The sequence below is a fragment of the Branchiostoma lanceolatum genome, chromosome 2, assembly GCF_035083965.1.
Source record: "Branchiostoma lanceolatum isolate klBraLanc5 chromosome 2, klBraLanc5.hap2, whole genome shotgun sequence".
Lineage (NCBI taxonomy): Eukaryota > Metazoa > Chordata > Leptocardii > Amphioxiformes > Branchiostomatidae > Branchiostoma > Branchiostoma lanceolatum.
Genome location: NC_089723.1, coordinates 31659227 through 31678363, shown reverse-complemented (window position 1 = coordinate 31678363; position 19137 = coordinate 31659227). Strand labels below are relative to the sequence as shown.

Sequence of the window (19137 nt, the reverse complement as noted above, 5' to 3'; positions counted from 1 at the left end):
TTTTTTATCTTCGCCGAGTACTTGTACTCGGAGAGGATTATGTTTTCGGTTGAAAAATCTGTTGGGTGGGTCTGAATGTATGTCAGGAGCATAACTCAAGAAAACTTCAATCAATCTTTATGATTTTTGGTAGGTGTGTAGTGGTTGTGTAACTGAAGGTCAAGTTCGAAAATGGTTAACCTTGCGTTTTTCAATAGTACTGCAGCGGACTTAGCACTTTTTTGTGTTTGTATGTAGGCAAAAAAAGTGACGGAAACGTTGATGGATCTTCATGATTTTTTGCAGGTGTGTAGATGTTGTGAAAACGGAGGTCAAGTTCAAGAATGGTTCTCCTGGCACTTTCCGTCGGTACTGCAGCGGGCTTTGTGTGGATGTGTATCTGTATGTCGCCAGCATAACTCGAGAAGCTGTTGATGGATCTGTATGATATTTAGTGGATTGGTAGAGTTTACAGAAAGGAAGGTCAAGTTCGATAATGGGCCTTCTAGCGGGTACCTAAGGTACTGCAGTGGAGCTTGAAAATTTTGGGGCATATTTTCTAAGTGCTATGGTCATGATTTTTGTGTGGTAGATAGTTCATGCCACAGAAAGTAAGTTCTGTAAATTTTGGCCCCCTAGCGGCTTGTTAAGAACCGCAGTGGGTGTTTTTGTTTTGACATTCGGACATGAATAACTTGAGAATGGGTCGACAGATCGTCGTGATGTTTGGTATGTAGAGAGCTCGGATGGTGCTTTACATAATCAATGACTAATTATGCAAATAAGGAGCTAATTTGCATAATTAGTAAGGAAAGTTTGTTAACCCACTGCCTTTCAATGGGACATGGGACAGTGTCAGGTCATGTAAACAGATAGCCTTGCATAAACGTACATGTAGGTCAAATAAATAAACTATTCTCCAAGCAGAGGTGTGGGTCCTGCTGGTTTTTGACGCGTTCAGTTTAAGCATTTTTGTTCAACACGGTTGGCGACATAACGAAATAGGGACAAAATAGAAAGCCTGACTAGAAACACCTAAAAACGTGCCAGATTTATTCTATTCATATGTATTGACTGTACTATTTCATCATCACTTTCAACTTTCAACACTGCCATATCGAACCTTTGTGGCCCATATAATATCAACATACTCATATTTTTTCATGACCAGTTATAACATATATCAGCACACTCTACACATATACTAGTCCTGTACCACCAAATGATTTTTAACCCTATCTTAACTGGCCTCATTCGCCCAATCATAACGTCCAAATGGTATGGTGCATGATCAAATTTGCAGGGGGTGATAGGCACGTAAATATAAATCACTTTCCATAATAAGCCTTGATTATTTGGTGAAGATAATGTGTTTGTGGAACTCTAGTTAAGCATGTTTTGCAACTGAGTGTACTTTGACCATTTGCGGGGAAAAATACAATTGAAGTTTGTCTATCAATGAATAATTTGTGGCGATTTCTGCCATCTTAGATGACTTGGTTTATTTTTCTGTGGATACTAGTACTCTACAAAAGTATACTGCTGCATTAAGACTTTTTACCCAAATAAGTCGTCAAGAATCATGCCGCTTTCATAGCGTATCATAGATTAAAGGCAAGCAACTTCTTGTAACTTGTTAGAGCCATTTCATACCTAGTTGTGGCGCTTTTTCTTTAACTGTCTACTCAGATGGTCTTAGTAATTTTGGGGACAGTGTGTTCCAATCTGAAAATTATGCTTGTCACTAAAACTTCCACTGCAGGAAATACATGACAGAAGACAATTTGTACCTTGGAATATTTTACAATTTTATTATTAAATAATCCGTTGCAAAATACATACCTACAGAGTGTGGCTGCTATGAGGTACAGAATCCCCATACATTGGGAGAGATACAGGTTATACAACAGGTCGTACAGTTCATTTGCTTACAGTGTAAGGGGGTTGTGACAATGGGAAGAGAATATCTGCATCATTTTAGTTGTCCAATAGCATATTTTATGGCTGCCATGCAATTCTTCACCATGATTTTTATTTTCTAACCTTGATAGTCTTCGGATTCAATGGTGTGGGAGCTTGCTTCCCCAAAATCTTAATTGTACAAGTTTCAGAAGTTCCTTATATCTGTAATGCATTGGACAGCTGAAATCAGTACAGACCTTCCCATTTCCTCACCAGTATTGGTTAGTCCCAAGTTTCCACACAAACCGAGAGGGAGAGCACTGCATACGGCAGATCTCCTTGTAGTTTAAAAAGACAAAAACATACAAACACTATGGCTCCATCACTTTCTTGGTGGAGATTGTACCAAAATACATGAATGATTACATAACTGTGTGCAAGGAGGACGGAGAAAATTTTAAAAACAAGACAAAGTGAAGGAATGGAAATGGAATACGACTACTCATTTGCCTCTGCCAAATGCTCAGGCAATGTACAGCTCTTCTTGCATGCACCCAACTGCCCATTTCTCAATTACACTAAAAGGGTTCAATCCATATCACATCAAAATTAGAACTTCTTTCCTTTGTGTAGAATGCTGTCCTGCGCAGAAGTCTTGGAGAACAACCAAATACCTTGAATCTTTGCGATACCGGCTGTTCATGCCACTGAAGTAAACTCCAGGAATGATGACAACTCCAACGCAGTTCTTCCAACGCATCTGTTCTTGCAACCTTCAAGTCCATGATCAACACACAAAAACACTTTCTTCTTCCACATTACAGCTATGGATACGGGACAACACACTTAAGATGGAATCTCCACCCAACAGTTCTTATTAAAACATCACTTATGAAGCTTGTCCTATTTCGCTGACAGTTTGCACCGTCGTCATTTGCCATTCTTCTTCTCCATGTTACAATTTGGTGAAACCACTTTACCATTTTCAGTTGTTAGTGGTTGCCACAAACATGGCCAAAAAAGTTGCTATGATGTTACTGAAAGATGAACAATGCTCATGTAATAATTACAATACAAAGTATTCCAAAGTTGGCTTTTGCACAAAACTTATGTGATGAATGTAACGGACTATTATAATAAGAGACAATTGTTGGACCACATGCAGACTAAACAAGTATTACACAGGGATGGAACATCAACATTTCTTTCCACACTGTGAGATCCATAAGGCTAAACCAACTTCGTTATGCATCAAATACTTGTGTTCAAATATAAAATCATTCTTTCCCTGTACAGACATGCAAGGAAATGTGTACAATCTAAAACTCCCAATTTACAGTCAGAGCCCTATTATGCACATTTGATTGGTTTTGGTTTGGTCCAAACCCCTCGCAAGATAGTGCCATTGAAAGTAAACCAGCTACACGTGGATGGCCCTCCCCCAATGGCTATGCCGCACACTTTCACAATGGCCAGAACACACCAGGTAAGTAGTAACATGCCCTCATCACCTCTCACTCTCTCTCCAAAGGGTTAGTTTAACAAGGTGCACAAAACCTACAAGTTAAAACTTAGGTATATCCAGAACACAATTTAAAGTGACACTTGTGTCAATCTATCTCTCCAAAGGCTGTCCTTTTTTCCTTCAAAGCTTAGTTCCCACCTTGATTATTGTACTGTGAAGACTATTGGGGTCTTTATGATTTTCTTTATAAGGGAAGTAAGCTCTGAAGGAGGAAAACCTTGCACGGAGATGGCAGAGGTGCCAGGCCAAGAACACATGCTGTACATCTGTACATTATTCTGGATGACTTGAGAAGAAATTTCAAAACAAAGCTTAGACGTAACTTCCCACCGGTGAAATTGCTTTCAATTTTATCTGTACACAACCATAGAAAAAAGACAAAAAAACTGTGATTGACATGTCTAGTTCTCCCTTTAAATGTCTAGAAGTTACCACTACATTTCTTAAACCCCTTCCAAGCCATTATCAACAGTGATCTTAAACCAAATTTATCCCCCCATTTCATGAAATTTGAATTGCCCCATTTTTGATGACTTACTGATTTCAAAATTTTCCAATGATATGACCTAAAGTAATATCAAAAATTGTACGAAACACTAGAAATTATGATGTGAGCTGACAGGTGTCAATCATTTTCCCCTGAAGGCCATTATTCTGTGGGAAGTTCCTGTCAAGTTGTGTCGGTCATGATGAGCTGGATTCCTGGCAGAAAATGATTCCGACGGGATGGGGTTATGGTGAGTCCTGGGTGCATATTTCCTACGGGGAGGGGAGGGGGGTGATGGCAGTTGCATATCACGACCCTTCTCCACCGTTCCCTGAATCATCATCATCGTCCTCATAGAAATCGTCATCATCCTCATCGTCCATGTCCCCATCATCATAATCATCGTCATAGAAATCAGCCATGTCCATAGAGGAGTGGGAAGTCTTGGGCTTGGTTTTGATGCAGTAGTCTGCCAGTGTTGTGGGGACCTTCACGCCATCCTTTTCTGCATCTTCTTTCGTGGCATTGGTTTGTTTCCTGGAGTGGGCGGAAAAGAGGAGAGGATTGCTACATTACGACCTCAACGTCCATTAACATCAATCCGTCAGGTTTCGTAAATCCGCCACTTTAAGAAACAGTGGGTTTGAGAGATCTCTAGTGCATCCCCCCAGGTATGCACAGTTTAGATACACAGAAGTGCATCATACCAGGGGACATTAGGTTAGGGGGTTTGGACGTATCTTTTCAGGGTGGCGGAATTGTGTACCCTGGCGGCATTATGTTAGTACATGTAGATGTAAGGTATGATCAGAACAAAGAACTGCCTTCAGAATGACTATCAAGCCTGATGAGAACATATTCATCAAGACTGTTTTGAAGGTATCATTTATTCATATCATTCGTTCTAATTACTGTAATTGCTTGGCAATCATATGCATAAGTACACCCATTTGCAGCTGCGTACATGTGGCCCAAGGGCGTGTAAGAGAACCAAGCCTTTCAATAACAACCCACCAAGGGGCCTTCCAAAAACAGTAAGTTGACAGGTGGAGTTTATTTCAGGATCAGACAGGTTATTATTACTGTGGGGCAACAATTTCCTTATGCTGCTCAGATATGGTCTCTATTTCGCACATACTGTGTGGTTGTAAGACTAAGAGGCCTAAGATCATGAATTACAGACAGTTATGTCATGTTCGAACAAACATTTTGACAAAAAAACACAGCGAACCGTACCTGATAATGTTTTCATACTCCTTGTCTTTGCCGGAACTTTCCCTCCACTTGCGGAACATGACCGATGCATCCACGTTAGCTGGTGAGTACGTGTTGGGCTCGTTCAGCAGCGATATTACACTCATTAAAATCGTTCTGAAAAAAAGACAAATACAACTTCTTGTTTATTCTGCACATTAGGAACTTGTGCATTTAACACATTGCAGATAGATATCTTTTTTGGGCACTTTGCAGGCTGTATGATAAATATCGACTTTCAAGTTGCAAGTGAACATTAATAAATTTGCACACACACTTGAAGCCATCTAAAGAGACATGTAGATGTAGTTGACAGGTACCTGACGTTCTGTGTTGGGTTCCACCGCTCTGACGGCAACTCTCCGCTCTGGGGGTCGTCCACCGGCGGATGGAGGATTGAGATGCACACATCTCCATTCTGTACAACACAATCAAACCCGTCAATCAAATCACATCAAACATCCGCTGATGAAGGTTAGACATACAGGTAATATGATAAGCCAAAAATAGTTTCTCAAGCAACTGGATAAAATTTTGAAACAGTCCGCTGTCTTTCACTGTCCTTAGTCACTGATGAGAGACAGCAGATGTTGTCTGAAATGTCTGACTGTTTCAAAATTTTTGTTACTATCATTTCAATCTTTGATGAAATCTTGAGTGTTGGATGTGTGCAGGAGTGTGTGGGATGAGCATGAGCAAATCATTAGTAAATTTTAAGAATTTTGAACACAAGAAACCCTTGCAGACTTACCTCATATATGTTAGGGTGCCACATCTTAGTTGTGAAGCGGAAAGTGGGGGGTGAGTAGGGGTAGTCCTGTGGAAACTTCATCACAGCCTAAGGAAACAAACAAAATATGGTTTTTACTGCAGAAGATATGTACATTGTAACATCTACTAACATAATTCTGCCAGGGTACATAATTCCACCACCCTAAAAAGATATGTCCAAACAGATCTCCTACCCAAATTCCTCCAGTATACTATAATGCACTCCTGTATATCTATACTGTGCATACCTGGGGGTGCTCTTGATCTTGATTAGAATTTAGAGGGGGTGCTCTTGATCTTGCACTAGAGATCTCTCAAACCCACTGTTTTTCAAAGTGGCAGATTTACCTAACCCGACGGATTAATGTCAACAAAGGTTAATTGTACATTTACTTGTACACATGAGGTGTTTAGAAATTTGTTTTTCCCCAGAACTAACGGTATGGTAGAGTAAAACTCGTTGCCACCAAATACTACAGGGGCATCCTCATTAGATACTGGTAGTTTTCATCAAACAACGCTTGCAGCTAGATGTGTAAAGGTTATTAGGTGTGACAGGTCATTCAGTGTAATATAACCAGCTGCTGCCATGATGCATGCCCGCGAAGTTACGCCAAAGGGCGATTATACCGACTATACAGATACGGATACAAAAGCGCGATGTTACTGTTAGAAGACGAAATCAGTACTACGGTATCCACCAAACATCTATTTCACTATTTTGGTAATATATTACATTCCCATGGTGACAGCACAATATACAGAATATATATGACTAGACTTTTAAATTACTTTATCCTGCATACTCACAGTCACATGTGTGAAATAACGACTTGGGCATGAAGTACTGCTTACCGTCACCATAATATCTACACCACTATGTATGTAGGTATTGAAGTTCAAATTCCTTGCCCATTATGCTCAACCCTGGACTTATGTTAGCACCTAGCACGTCCTCAGTGTTTATCTAGTAGTTTTCCCGCCTTGCACATGCGCACTAGGTACCAGGGGCCAAGACCCCGGATGTAGTTTCTAGTCTGCACAGATTGTTCTAAGATTCTGTCAATACAACACGTGAGTTCAGTAGACGTGTGTGTGTGTGATCTTTACACAGTTTAACAATGGTAGCAGAGGCTGGTGGGTAGTCTGAGTTTTGTTGACTGCTCAACCGTTCCAGTGTCGCAAGTCAGGAGTTTTGCTGACGACATCTGCGAGTTTCCTCTGAGAATTTGTGTAGCTGAGTATCGGCAGCAAGAAGAAAAAAATGGCGGCGGGGTCGGAATGGTCGAAGCATCACTCAAGAATGCCGCGTTTCAACATGAAGGAGAAGACATACGAACAGTATCGGTTCGAACTCGAATGTTGGAATGCAGTCACGACATTAGGCAAGACGAGACGGGGCATCGAGATCATGCTCAGCCTACCAGAAGGAAAAGGGGAGGATGAGTACAACACTCGTGAGTTTCTATCGTCCAGATTGAGCATGCCGGAGCTCACATCGGAAACCAGTTTCGATAATGTTCTGGCAAAACTAGACGAGCACCTTCGTGTTGACAAAACTGGAAGACTTTGGGACTCGTTTGCTGCGTTTGACCAGTTTAGCCGTGGATCCCTTCCGATGAGTGAGTACATCTCAAAATTTGACGTTCTTTATAATACTCTCAACAAATGTGGCCATGTGACTCTTCCCGCCTCCGTACTCGGTTTGTTGTTGGTAAGACGTGCGAATTTGACCCCTGCGGAATCGAAGTTGGTCATGACAGGGCTCGATTACACCAAAGAGACAGCTCTATACACCCAGGCTAAGGCAAGTTTACGTAAATTCTCCAGTGAGCTTATGTCGGCACATTCGTCTAACTCTTTTGCCATGCCCATGATGACACACGAGGTTCACGTGGCAGAAAGGCAAGCATTCCAATCCTCCCGTGGGAGGTACGTACCAGGCGCCACAGGGCAATACAAACCAGGCCGCTACAACAAGCCAGGCAGGGGTCGAGGCGGTTTCCGGTTTCAAGATGGCGGCGCCCATGGAAGTAGACAGGGCCAGGGTGAGGGGACGCTGAACCCTAGAGATAAATATGGAGATTACTTACGTTGTCGTTATTGTGGGTCTTTCCGCCACTTCTTGGAAGATTGCCCGGATGCAAAGGCAGAAGAGGCCTATGTGACGGAAGCTGAAGTTAAGTTGGAAGAAGATGAGAAGTTTACAGTGTTGTTTACTCATGCTGCTTCCGAATCCAAGTACATGATGTCGGAAGTGTCAACAGAGCCGTATGCTGTCCTAGATTCAGCATGCTCTTCTACCGTGTGTGGCTCTGCATGGTTGGATCAATACTTATCAGGTTTGGATAAGAAAGATATGATGAATGTTTCACGAGAAGCCAGTTCCCATGTGTTCGAGTTTGGAGGGGACAACACACTACCTTCCCTGGGCAGGTACAGGATTCCTGCAAACGTGGCTGGCCGAGATGTGCTGATAACGACTGATGTTGTAGAACGGGACATTCCATTATTGCTGTCTTTAGATGCCATGAAGAAGGCTGGCGTAGTACTAAACACACAGGAAGACAGGGCCACAATATTTGGCAGGAATGTCAACCTCCATTTGACCACCTCAGGACATTATTGTGTTTCATTGGTGGATAGACCAATCAGGGTCAAAGAGGTGTTCAAAGCTAATCTGGGCAAGGATATGCGTGAGCGTCGTACCCAGGACAGTGTTCAAGTGCAGCAAAAGGCACAGATGAAGAGCCTTCAGGCAGATCTTAAGATTGCCCAGGTGAAGATTGCTGACCTTGTCGAGAGAAATGACACACTTGCCAAAACTAATCAAGAAATCAAGCTTCTCAGTAAGAAGACAGAGGATGAGATTTCACAGTTGCACATGTTGACCGAGCAGCTAAGATATGAGAACAGCTCCATAAGGGAGACGTTAGCAGCAGAGAACACCAAGAGTCAGATGCTGCAAGAGAACTTAAAGTATGTCATGCACAACACTGAAAGGAGACTTCAGGAAATCTCGGACAGTATGACAAAGAAGTACCAGAATGCTGTGGGTCATCTTACAACACAGGAAGGAAGTCTGGAGGCACAGACACTGATAGAAACGCCTGAAACAGTAGAAGACGAGAGGCAAGAACCCAAGACTGGGAAAGGACAGGCAGCTGCAGAGCAAGCTGAGATTAGTGAACGAGTAGAGAAGTTGGATGAAGAACCAGCAAACAACGAGGAATCAACAAATAAGGACATAGCAGTAAGGTTCGAAGCAGTAAAGGCAGAGGAACTGTTTGGCCGTTGTGCCTTTCCATATGAGGAGAAATCAGATATAGGGAGGGAAGTTCCCCAAGAGACAGAGACTGTTGAAAAGTGTTTGTCAAGGCAGGTTACACAGTACAATGTTGATATTGGATGAACACGTTGTGACTCTAGCACCCTTCAGGATAGTCTTAGGGACCAATGACAGGTTTAGGCTCATGTTATGTTACCATTAAAGCCTCTAGTATAAGGCAAGAAGTGCAAGTATGCAATACCAAGCTTTATATGTCCATGTACTATGTAGGTGAATCGTGGAAAGTTTTTGTGTTTGGAAAAGGGTCTCAGGATTGAGATATCTACCATCATACTGCTCATAGAAATAGTGTGATTCTCACAAAGGAAGGGGTGAATGCCAAATCTTTATTTGGAGACATTTTCTTTTCGTTACAACAAACATTTTTGTAAGTTAAGAGTTTCATACACCTGTAATTTTCCCATTTAGAGAATCAGAGGTTACTTTGTTAAAAGTTTTTTTTCTTGTTCATGTAGAGATATAGATAATGTTTTTAGATAATTGTAGTACTGTAGATATTGTTCAAGTGTAGTTTATAAATATGTAATAGCTTTAGATTTTAGTAACCACTTATCCAATTGAAAACATATATACTCTTTTTGAAAGATACCATTAACTAACTCTGTTAAAGAAAAAATAGAAGGGAATGTTTATCTAGTAGTTTTCCCGCCTTGCACATGCGCACTAGGTACCAGGGGCCAAGACCCCGGATGTAGTTTCTAGTCTGCACAGATTGTTCTAAGATTCTGTCAATACAACACGTGAGTTCAGTAGACGTGTGTGTGTGTGATCTTTACACAGTTTAACACTCAGTGTGTATGTCAGGTAAGTGCATATTGCCCTGATCATGACATGGGACCTGGACCGTCCCCATGCCAGGTGGTCTAAAGTGGCCTCTCTGATCGATATTGTAACTGCAATATAATCCTAGACATTATATCAATATTTGATCAAAATGATGCTGACCTCACAAGGTCTCACGGTTCCCATGGGGACAGAAAGGCCCTAATTTTGCAAACATTCTCCAAATAGGGTTACCAGTCTCTGGCTCTTGTTGTCTTGGTTAATGGTACATTAGTCTTATTCCTACCAGGGACATAGCCATAGGCAATATGAAGGCTTATTTTTCATGCTTGTAAGTGAGTTGCAACAGCACTTTCTGTTGTGATGTTTGGTAATTCGATCACAAGTCAATGGCATGGACAGCAAATCTGACTACCGGTATCTATTTGCACTGGCTACAAATACAAATGATTATTTTCTTCTTATTACAGATATAGATGTGCAGTTCAGGATATGTGTGATGATAACTGTACAATAACTCTGTGATATGAAGTTTGCTTCTACCAGGTTGCTTTTTCTCAGGTATAACCAAAGAACCGTGGATTATTGACCATCTTGGTGGTGAACTTCACTACCAGGAGTAATGTGAACATTTTGGAAACTGTGAATCATGAAATGGGGATACTAAACAGCCACCCACAGTACCAATCAGCTAACCTTTGCCCTTTTGATGCCTTAATGCACCCATGCCCTACTTGTTCACTGTCCGTTGAATTGTTAATTTAACTTGCAGTAACTGTTGTAATTTTTTTCCCATTGTCTACTGACAACGCCCTATTTTCTGTCAGTCAAAAATAATACTGTCCAACTAAATCAATCTAATTTGGTCAAAATACAAATTGTACAATACATGTAGTTCCAGAGAGTTTCACAAACTTCCTCATCTCAACGTGCACATTGTGTTTTTTCTAGTGTTCTGGATCAGTTCTAAAGCAGCCATTCTAACTGCATTTAGTGTTCTACTACTCCTACTTGTTCACTGTACTTCTTGTCTGTCAGAGACAAGTTCAGGTCCCCTCTTTTCTATCAATCAAGAATTTCAGATTGTTATGCTCCACATTTCATTTAGTTGCAATTGCATAACAGCAAACTATTGTCACCAAGTCTCTTCACAGATGGAAGTCAATAATCACATTGAAGGTCTTTTGAACTAGCCCTGAGACATTTTCACTTGCTGTTGCAGACCCTACGTTATCATAAGTTATATGAAACTAAGAAGTCTACTTTTCTTGTCCTGAAGCCTTGAACACAAGAACTCATGAGATCAACATTCCAATTGCCTTCCTGAAAAGGAATCAACCTGTCCAGAGAGTCATTATTTGCACAGACATAATATTGAACTCCCAGGAAGGAACCTTTGAGTAGCTGATTTATGTGGAGAGCAATAAGCTGTGCTCTTGCCCTTGTAGGCTAATCACAAAGCAAGGTCACTACCACCATTACAGACCATATAGATGTCCTTTATCAGTCATGCTGATATACATGCAGTCCATTCATGGCAACGGGAATAAAGATCAATAGAAGAACATTCACCAGTCATGGGGACTATCTCAATTTATTCTGTACTGAAACTTACTAGTATTGATATGATTGGTGCTGTTGCCAGAAATATTATACATCTACGTATGACATATGAAGTATATACACATGTACATCTATGTATGAAGCTAACATGTTTTTTGAAGGATGCAATTTTTTTTCAAGTCAAGAAAAAATTGGACTAAATCATTGCTATGTATAATGTAATGATACCCATCAGTTGATTTCAATTGCTGGAATGGGCAATTACTTAAAACTGACACTAATGAAGAATTCCATCGAAGAAATTTGTCCATGAATCAAATTTGGGTTCTGACGGTAACAAGATTTTTCAACCTGGCAGAACCAAACGTGCCCTGACTTATAAAACAGCACCTTGATTAATTCAGCCATGCACAGTTGAGCACAGGCACTTTAGGTTCACTCAGTGCACCGGGGCTTTTATGTACGGAGCAGGCAGTGCACAATTCTCATTGGTCCACTACACGTCAAATACAATTTACACGGATTCTGAACAAACCAACATCAAACCAAAATCAAACACTCTCACAAAAAGGACACAAATGTAATACAGCGAGGAATATTTCATGTATGTTCTCTACCTCCTTTGTTGTTTAGATCTTGTTACCTTCTTTTACATTCGCCATACAACGAACAGGTGCAGCTCCTACCAACCCTTCAAATTTTCAATAGTCTTTTAGACAGGTGCAGTCCATTCAGTTGCAAATTGCTACAGCTGAACCATCTAAAGCCAGTATGATTAATTATGTAAAAGGTCATTTGTATCAGTACACAATTGATTTACCCCCTCCCCCCAAAGACTGAGGGGTTTCCTTATCATGTTAGATCTTTCACCCTGCACTTTTTTGGAACCTTCTGAATATATCAGCATCCATACCAAAGCACGAAAGTTCATCTGTGACATTATATTGATTTTTAAAGAGGATTTTGATCTGATCAAAAGTTTGTTGGTAAACGCTTTACTTTGTGTACGGAAGTAGCATATAAAATCTTTATGATGTACCCGTATCATAATGTAAACTGTATGTAGAGTACCGATATGTGTATAATGTTGATCAACAAACTGCAAAATATACACAACTGTAATTCCATTATACCTTTTGAACTATTGACTCATGTACTCTGAGCCTGCAAAGCATCATATGACATACACTACAGTTCAATTGCACGAAAATGTATATCATAACTCATGATCTATTGGTATAAGCTCATGTTAAACTGGCCCAAATAAACACTGCTATGTGTCTTCATCTGGATGATCCATAAATTCTTGCCTACCTGCTATAACTATAAGCAGATGTGTAATTTAGCGTGCTGAAATATTCTGTGTACACCTTCACAGAAAAGTATAAACAAACACCTTCCAATGACTTCAGCTACCTACGTGAATGATATACCGGTAGAGCCTGGCTATGGCAGGGCAAGCCAAGTTGAGCCATTAATTACACTGTATGACGTACTGACATTGAAGAAAAGCTTAACCTGGCCATATATGGCTGCAAAAATAGTATCGTTTGGCACGTCATAAGCACAGGTACAAGTGTTTGCTGACTTTGCAAAGGCCACACGTAACTCTCCGTTGTCTAACTTTCACAGAACAATAAAGCCCACACATAGATCTCTTCGCACAAGGTTTACTGCTGATGTTTGTGCACAGATCAGGTTTTCTTTATACCAGCCTTCTGTTGTCCTTAAGACCAGGTCAGGGACAACCTTAGCTACAGTATATGAATTACGATATTCTCTTTCCTGGAACACTACAATACTGTAAATGCAGAAATGTTCGCGGTGGCTTTATGTTCGCGGTTTTGCGGCGACCGTTTCACTGCGAACTTAAAGCCACCGCAAACATTTGTGTCCAATACTGTAGCAGTATGTGACTTAAGCGCTACCGCGAACTTAAAACCATTTCGGACACTCCGTTTTCGCCTTAGTGCGAAATCAAAACCACGCGGACTTAAATACATTTACAGTAACCTGTACATCATTATGCAGCAGACACAGTCAAGCCAGAAGGGCTCTTCTCAAAGGCACAAGCCACTTCTCCAAGCTTAAGCCACTGTTATTTCCCTCTTTTGTGACCCAAGATTAACCTTCTCCTACCTGTGTGCATCTGTGTGCGAAATTTGCATTGTGTGTTGTCTGCACATTAAACTTGGTTAAAGGTGACAGTCAGTCAAGTAACACTCATTTGTTCCAACTTTCCATGTTGGCTAACCTCAGTCATTCATTCCGCTTTAACCAAATCCTAGGACAAGGTCATCACGCTAAGGCACTGAAATCCCTCTCGGTCCCTCTTATCCCTCTTCCCTTATCACTGATACTGAAGTGGGCATACATGTATGTCTCAAATAGTCTCTCCAAGTCCAAGGCCCACAAATTCATATCACCCAGAAGGAGCAAGAGGCATTCCAGGGATTGAAATATATTTTTTAGTTTCCTTCAATTTGTGATTCATAATACCAAATGGAACCAAGTGGCAAGTTGTCGCTATGTTTTTTCGGCCATCTCAACAATTTTCTGCAACTACCTAAAGTTGCAGTAGGTAATATTATGAGCCTTGTATTCAGTTGGATTGTGAAGCATATTCAATTGGTAACAACTATATATACCATAGAATTAAACTAGGAGAAGCACTCTGAGTCAGAGGGCAACAAAGTTTCCACCATATATGGTACTTTACATGCTGGTAAAAACCTTGCTGAACAGTAATACCAAATGTATTATTGATAACCACATCCACAATTTGTTTCTAAAGATTTAAACAAACAGTTACTCAAGAATCCAATGTGGTTCTTTTGTTGACAACACTATGAATGATTTAATGTGTAACCAAAATCCCATTCTAACTCCCTTACCCCTTTTTTTCTATTTACAGATTAATCACTGCTAGTATATGTAACATTATCTTTATATCATTTTGTTCTAGAATGGTTACAAACCAAGGTCATTTGGAGCCTTCTCCTGGTGTGTTCATTGTTTTTGTCATGTTGCCTGCTAAAGGTCAACCCAGACCTCCCTACCTACATCCTGTGGTAACACAAGAAAGTGGTCTGACCTTACACGCAAGGGTGGAGTTACTGAGTCTGAAGCACATTACAGACATGCATATGATTCATTTTTGTCACATTCATAATTTGAGGGTGATGAGGCAGGAAATGACAAATATTTTTTTTTTCTCCTGACATCTTTGTACCAATGCCATATCTCAAGCTTCAACTAAAGGCTTTTCACAAAATTACCCTACTATTCATGGTATGTGTACAGGTAGATACTTTGACTGAAAAACAAGTTATGTGATGAAAGGCAGTGAAATATCTATGGTTACAACTGATTGGCAGTTGACTCCTTGTGACCTTTCTAGATCCATTCCAGAATAGTGAGATATGCTTCAATGATAGTAGTAAAAATCCTGAGAACCTGGCCTTGAGGCGCATCTTTAACTCAAAGACAGGGACAAGGCCAGTCCAGCACTGACCACTCAATATCAACACGGCCTGGGGACATGACCTAAGCTGTGTCAAGGTAGTAGTAACTGAGTTAGCAAATGGACAGGCCGCACAGGGGAGATCCAAAGCACTGCTGCTGTCTATTTGATGCTACCAATTATCAGCGAGAGTCGTCCTTGTGGCTTTATATGTATCTTTTATCATGTCACATTGGTGGGAAGAGCTTCAATATTGCAACTTCATACCCGTAGGCTAAGTGCATGTTGACAGCAATAAATGACGATGCACAAACATAAAGTGAAACATACAGTATACGTGTGATATAAACGGGGAAGATTAAACTAAGTATGTTGCAAGTCTACAAACTGTGGAGAAAATTATGCTTGTAATAGAAAATATAACACTACAATAGGAAAATATATCAAATCCGGTCCGGTCTTTACACTTTGTAAATGTTCTCATGCTGTGAAAAGTAAGTAAAGAAAATTAAACATAGAACAGACATATGGTCCCATTGTCTTCTGCGCAACAAGGCCACAAATCACTAACACCAACCAAGAAGACACGTCTAACTTCTCAACTGCAGAACATCTAAAATTCAGGGCGGTGTCCCCAATCCCAAACACACACTAACACGCACCTCCATCTTTGTCTGTTCTAGGAATAACCATTGCTTATGTATCAAAAGTAGAGCTACAGTGTAGCAATACAACATTGCGTGTCCACGTAACTAGACGTGCATGTGTTACAACAAGGTCAGCGGACTGTCCCTGCACACAAAAGTGCACCCTGTTCCACCACACAATACCGGAGCTAACACCTGGCACCACTGGGGCTTGTTTCCTGGAGAGCCAGCAGCTATGCTAGCACTGATCCGCTATAAGATATCAATACTTCTCCTGCATTAAGGCACTCTTTCAACCATGAACAATACATAAATTGACCTGATCAATAATGTATTACATACATATGAATGGTGGGTATGGAGCACCTTTCCAACTGGCTTTTATCAATACCTTTTATCATTAAAAAAATCATATTCTGGAATATAATTGAACTGAATGTCTTATACATTTCTCACAAAGACTGTCTTACGACTCTGTTTTGAATAAACTATGGGATGCATCTCAAAACATCAATAACATCACAAATCTATGTCTGTCTAAAGTTACTTTTGTGAGAATACTCCCATTTTTGTATAAACAAGACTTCCTTATACTATAGATAATACTGTACCATTTATATCTGTACTGTTCACCCTCTTGAATTTTGTAAACAAAGAAGTAATCTAAGTACATGTGCACATATTTTGTGTCTTACTATTACATTAGTACTCCATGTGAATCTATTTAGTCTACCAAAATACACTGCACAATGTTCTCAGCAACACATAAACGTGGTTCATTTATAAGTATATTGCTTGATACAACGAAGGCATTTGCACATATAACTCATTATAAGGCTTTCTTTATTGCTTTAATTTTTAGGGAAGACAGGTTATTGTCAAAATTTACATCTATGTTCTCGTCACAGCATGAGCAGCTGATATAGCAGGTTCAAATAAGGGGGCATTTTTTTCATCAGACTGTAGAACTGTGTGGTTTTCATGCAGTCCGACTGCCATCTTACCTAACACAAACACACCAACACACACAAGCCTGTCTCACGGCTTGTTCAGGGAGGGGAATGTGCAGGGGCAAGACAAAGGACCCTCCACCTGTAACGACTAAAATGTATATTGATTTGTTGATTTTCCTCCTTAAAACCGCCATAAATGGAATAATAACCACTCCTTTCCCACCCATACCTGTTCTTACAAAACCTGTTTGGTAACAGTCATTCTGGAGAACAGTCATAACTAACTGTAATATAGACTTGTAAACAATACTATATATAGATCTCTGTCTCAATTGCTAATCTCAACATCTGTGCTCTCTGAGGTTGGGTTGTTTCAAAAATGGAAAGCAACATTTGCTCCATGGGAGAACTAATCATGGATACAAAAATACTCAGCTAGTGACATGGCATCTTGACTACATGCGCACAGACTCAGGGAAATATTTTTGTTGACGTCTGTGGGGAAGAACGTCCGGAACTGAGTCACACACATGTAACCAGACTCAAGACTAGCAGCCAAGCAAGTGTGCATCCTCTGTTTTCGTTGCCAGCCTATTTACACACAAGGCAACCTTGAGTGGACTTCCAAGAATGTCCTCCCTTCTCGGTCTTACGAATCTTGAGACTAACGTTGCCGTTTGTGTTCCATAATATTTTGTAAATATGTCACACAATTGGTAGCCGACCCTGTCCAGCTATTCACTTGGTAGCGAAAGAAAGTAACGAACGCCAACCGAAACTTGTCTGTTAGAAAAATGCCCAAACGGGGAACGGTCTATACACCAGAAAACACACTAATTCGGGGACACGCTGAAGCCTAGTATGTTAACTATCTTTGGGACGATAATAAAGAACTTTGCCCCGACGTAATTTTCTTTTATACGGCCGGCCGGCCTGTTACGTCCGTCAGCTGTTTTGTTCCGCCATGTTGATGATGCAATGCGGAGGGGAATTTTTTCCCTTCCGCCATTTTCGAGCTTCAACTTTCTCAAACTCTCTAAATCCGCTAAGTTTTAAGTAACGCTACGGACAAAGTCTGTTTTCCTCCTCTTACCTTAAAGTATCCTCCCTGGTAGAGTGTGTCAGGAGGCCCGAAGATCGCAACTTGCCATTCATACAGATTTTCGTCATTGACGAGGTTCACCCTAAAACCCTCCACTGGTTCTTCTTGCAAATTTTTCAGCTCTAACGCTAGCGCTCGCAACGATCCACTCATAGGAGGGCTCGCCATCATCTAAAACTATATCACAAACGCAGGACGCAACTTTCTGTCCGATTCTCGTGAATGAAACCGTCACTATGAGTCAGAAATCTTGGCAATCTTTTGTTATGTTTCCCGTCTCCTGTCCAAGATGGCGGTCACTAGTGACATCATAATCAACATTCATGACGTAGCTTCCGGCAAAACAGGAGGTACTAGGGACGATACCATTAGGACATGCGCGGGGAGTTGAAACAAACCGACAAAGCAAAATATAACTTTAGATAGATTTGAGATAATAATTATGCGTTTTGCTTGAAATCGTTCTATGTCATTCACTGTGAATTCGTTTACTATTCAACAGAATTCAAACATACGTACATAATGCATTTCGTTCTGTTGCTGCATCAGTCACACTGACAAACATTACGGATGGATTCTTCCAAAACATATTGCGGTCGATACAAAATATAAACTTAGGCTTCGAACGATGTGGAATCAAGTTTTGCCTTCTAGACTAGGGAAAAGAAAGGTGCCGTGTGTGTGAATATTTTTTCTCTGGTTTTTAGTGTGCACGTTGTCGTCGCTCGTTCATGATTATGGCTACTAATGGTTGTCAATGTCCGTTGTTTAAACAGGTATCAAAGTCAGTCTTCTTTCTTAATCTTACAATGTAGAGTTCATAATACATAGACTCGATATAAAAAAAGAGAAGCTAATTTACAAAAGGTGAGATGCTATGCAGCTTGAATGCACCTTAATTATATTTAGTTTACCTCGAACTTGGTTTGTCGTGATTTTGAAAGGTCACCGTGCAAAAATATTAGCCACCGCAGCATGATCTGACGCATTGTTAACAACTTAACGTTAGTGAACATTGATACGATCAACCTAAAGGTAGATTGTGCCCTCAATACTTTTTGTTTGTGCAAAACAAGTGTCGGCCATTAGGGGGCGCCACATAGCTGTCGAGTCCTATGACAAAATGTCTCAGTTGATTCTTGAACCCAGCTGAGCCCTAACATAACTTTCATGGTCATAAGGTCCAATGATTTGGGCGTTGTTGGTAAGATCTAAACCTTCCGTAGTTGGCTATCATCGCCTCTAGCCGAAAAGAAAAGACTTATAATGTCCTTGATAATGTCAAGGACTCTAAACTGACAAATTACATTGGCAGATGGTACGGTGTGATGATTAAAGACCCATGGCTTTCGGAAAGCC

The 19137-nt window shown here is 40.6% G+C and overlaps 2 protein-coding genes across 2 annotated transcripts in view; both read right to left on the bottom strand.

The window, feature by feature from the left end:
• Positions 1-19137, bottom strand: part of LOC136428635 (low molecular weight phosphotyrosine protein phosphatase-like) — a 99591-nt gene that overhangs the window by 10783 nt on the left and 69671 nt on the right. The gene's annotated exons all lie outside the window — the stretch shown is intronic.
• On the bottom strand, positions 1763-18099 carry LOC136428621 (ubiquitin-conjugating enzyme E2 R2-like). The gene is made up of 5 exons (XM_066418270.1): positions 17770-18099; positions 5899-5985; positions 5468-5565; positions 5130-5264; positions 1763-4430 (listed from the first exon to the last, which is right to left on the bottom strand). The coding sequence occupies exons 1-5, from the start codon at positions 17947-17949 to the stop codon at positions 4202-4204; spliced, it is 729 nt and encodes a 242-aa protein (XP_066274367.1). The 5' UTR covers positions 17950-18099; the 3' UTR covers positions 1763-4201.

What these genes read in the sequence shown, in the direction of transcription:
- LOC136428621 (XM_066418270.1), bottom strand. Translation starts at nt 17,949, where the DNA reads ATGATGGCGAGCCCTCCTATGAGTGGATCGTTGCGAGCGCTAGCGTTA. An exon ending in ACCAGGGAGGATACTTTAAG is followed by an intron (nt 5,986 to 17,769) that starts GTAAGAGGAGGA and finishes TTGTTTCCTTAG; the next exon opens with GCTGTGATGAAGTTTCCACA. An exon ending in GGCACCCTAACATATATGAG is followed by an intron (nt 5,566 to 5,898) that starts GTAAGTCTGCAA and finishes TGTGTTGTACAG; the next exon opens with AATGGAGATGTGTGCATCTC.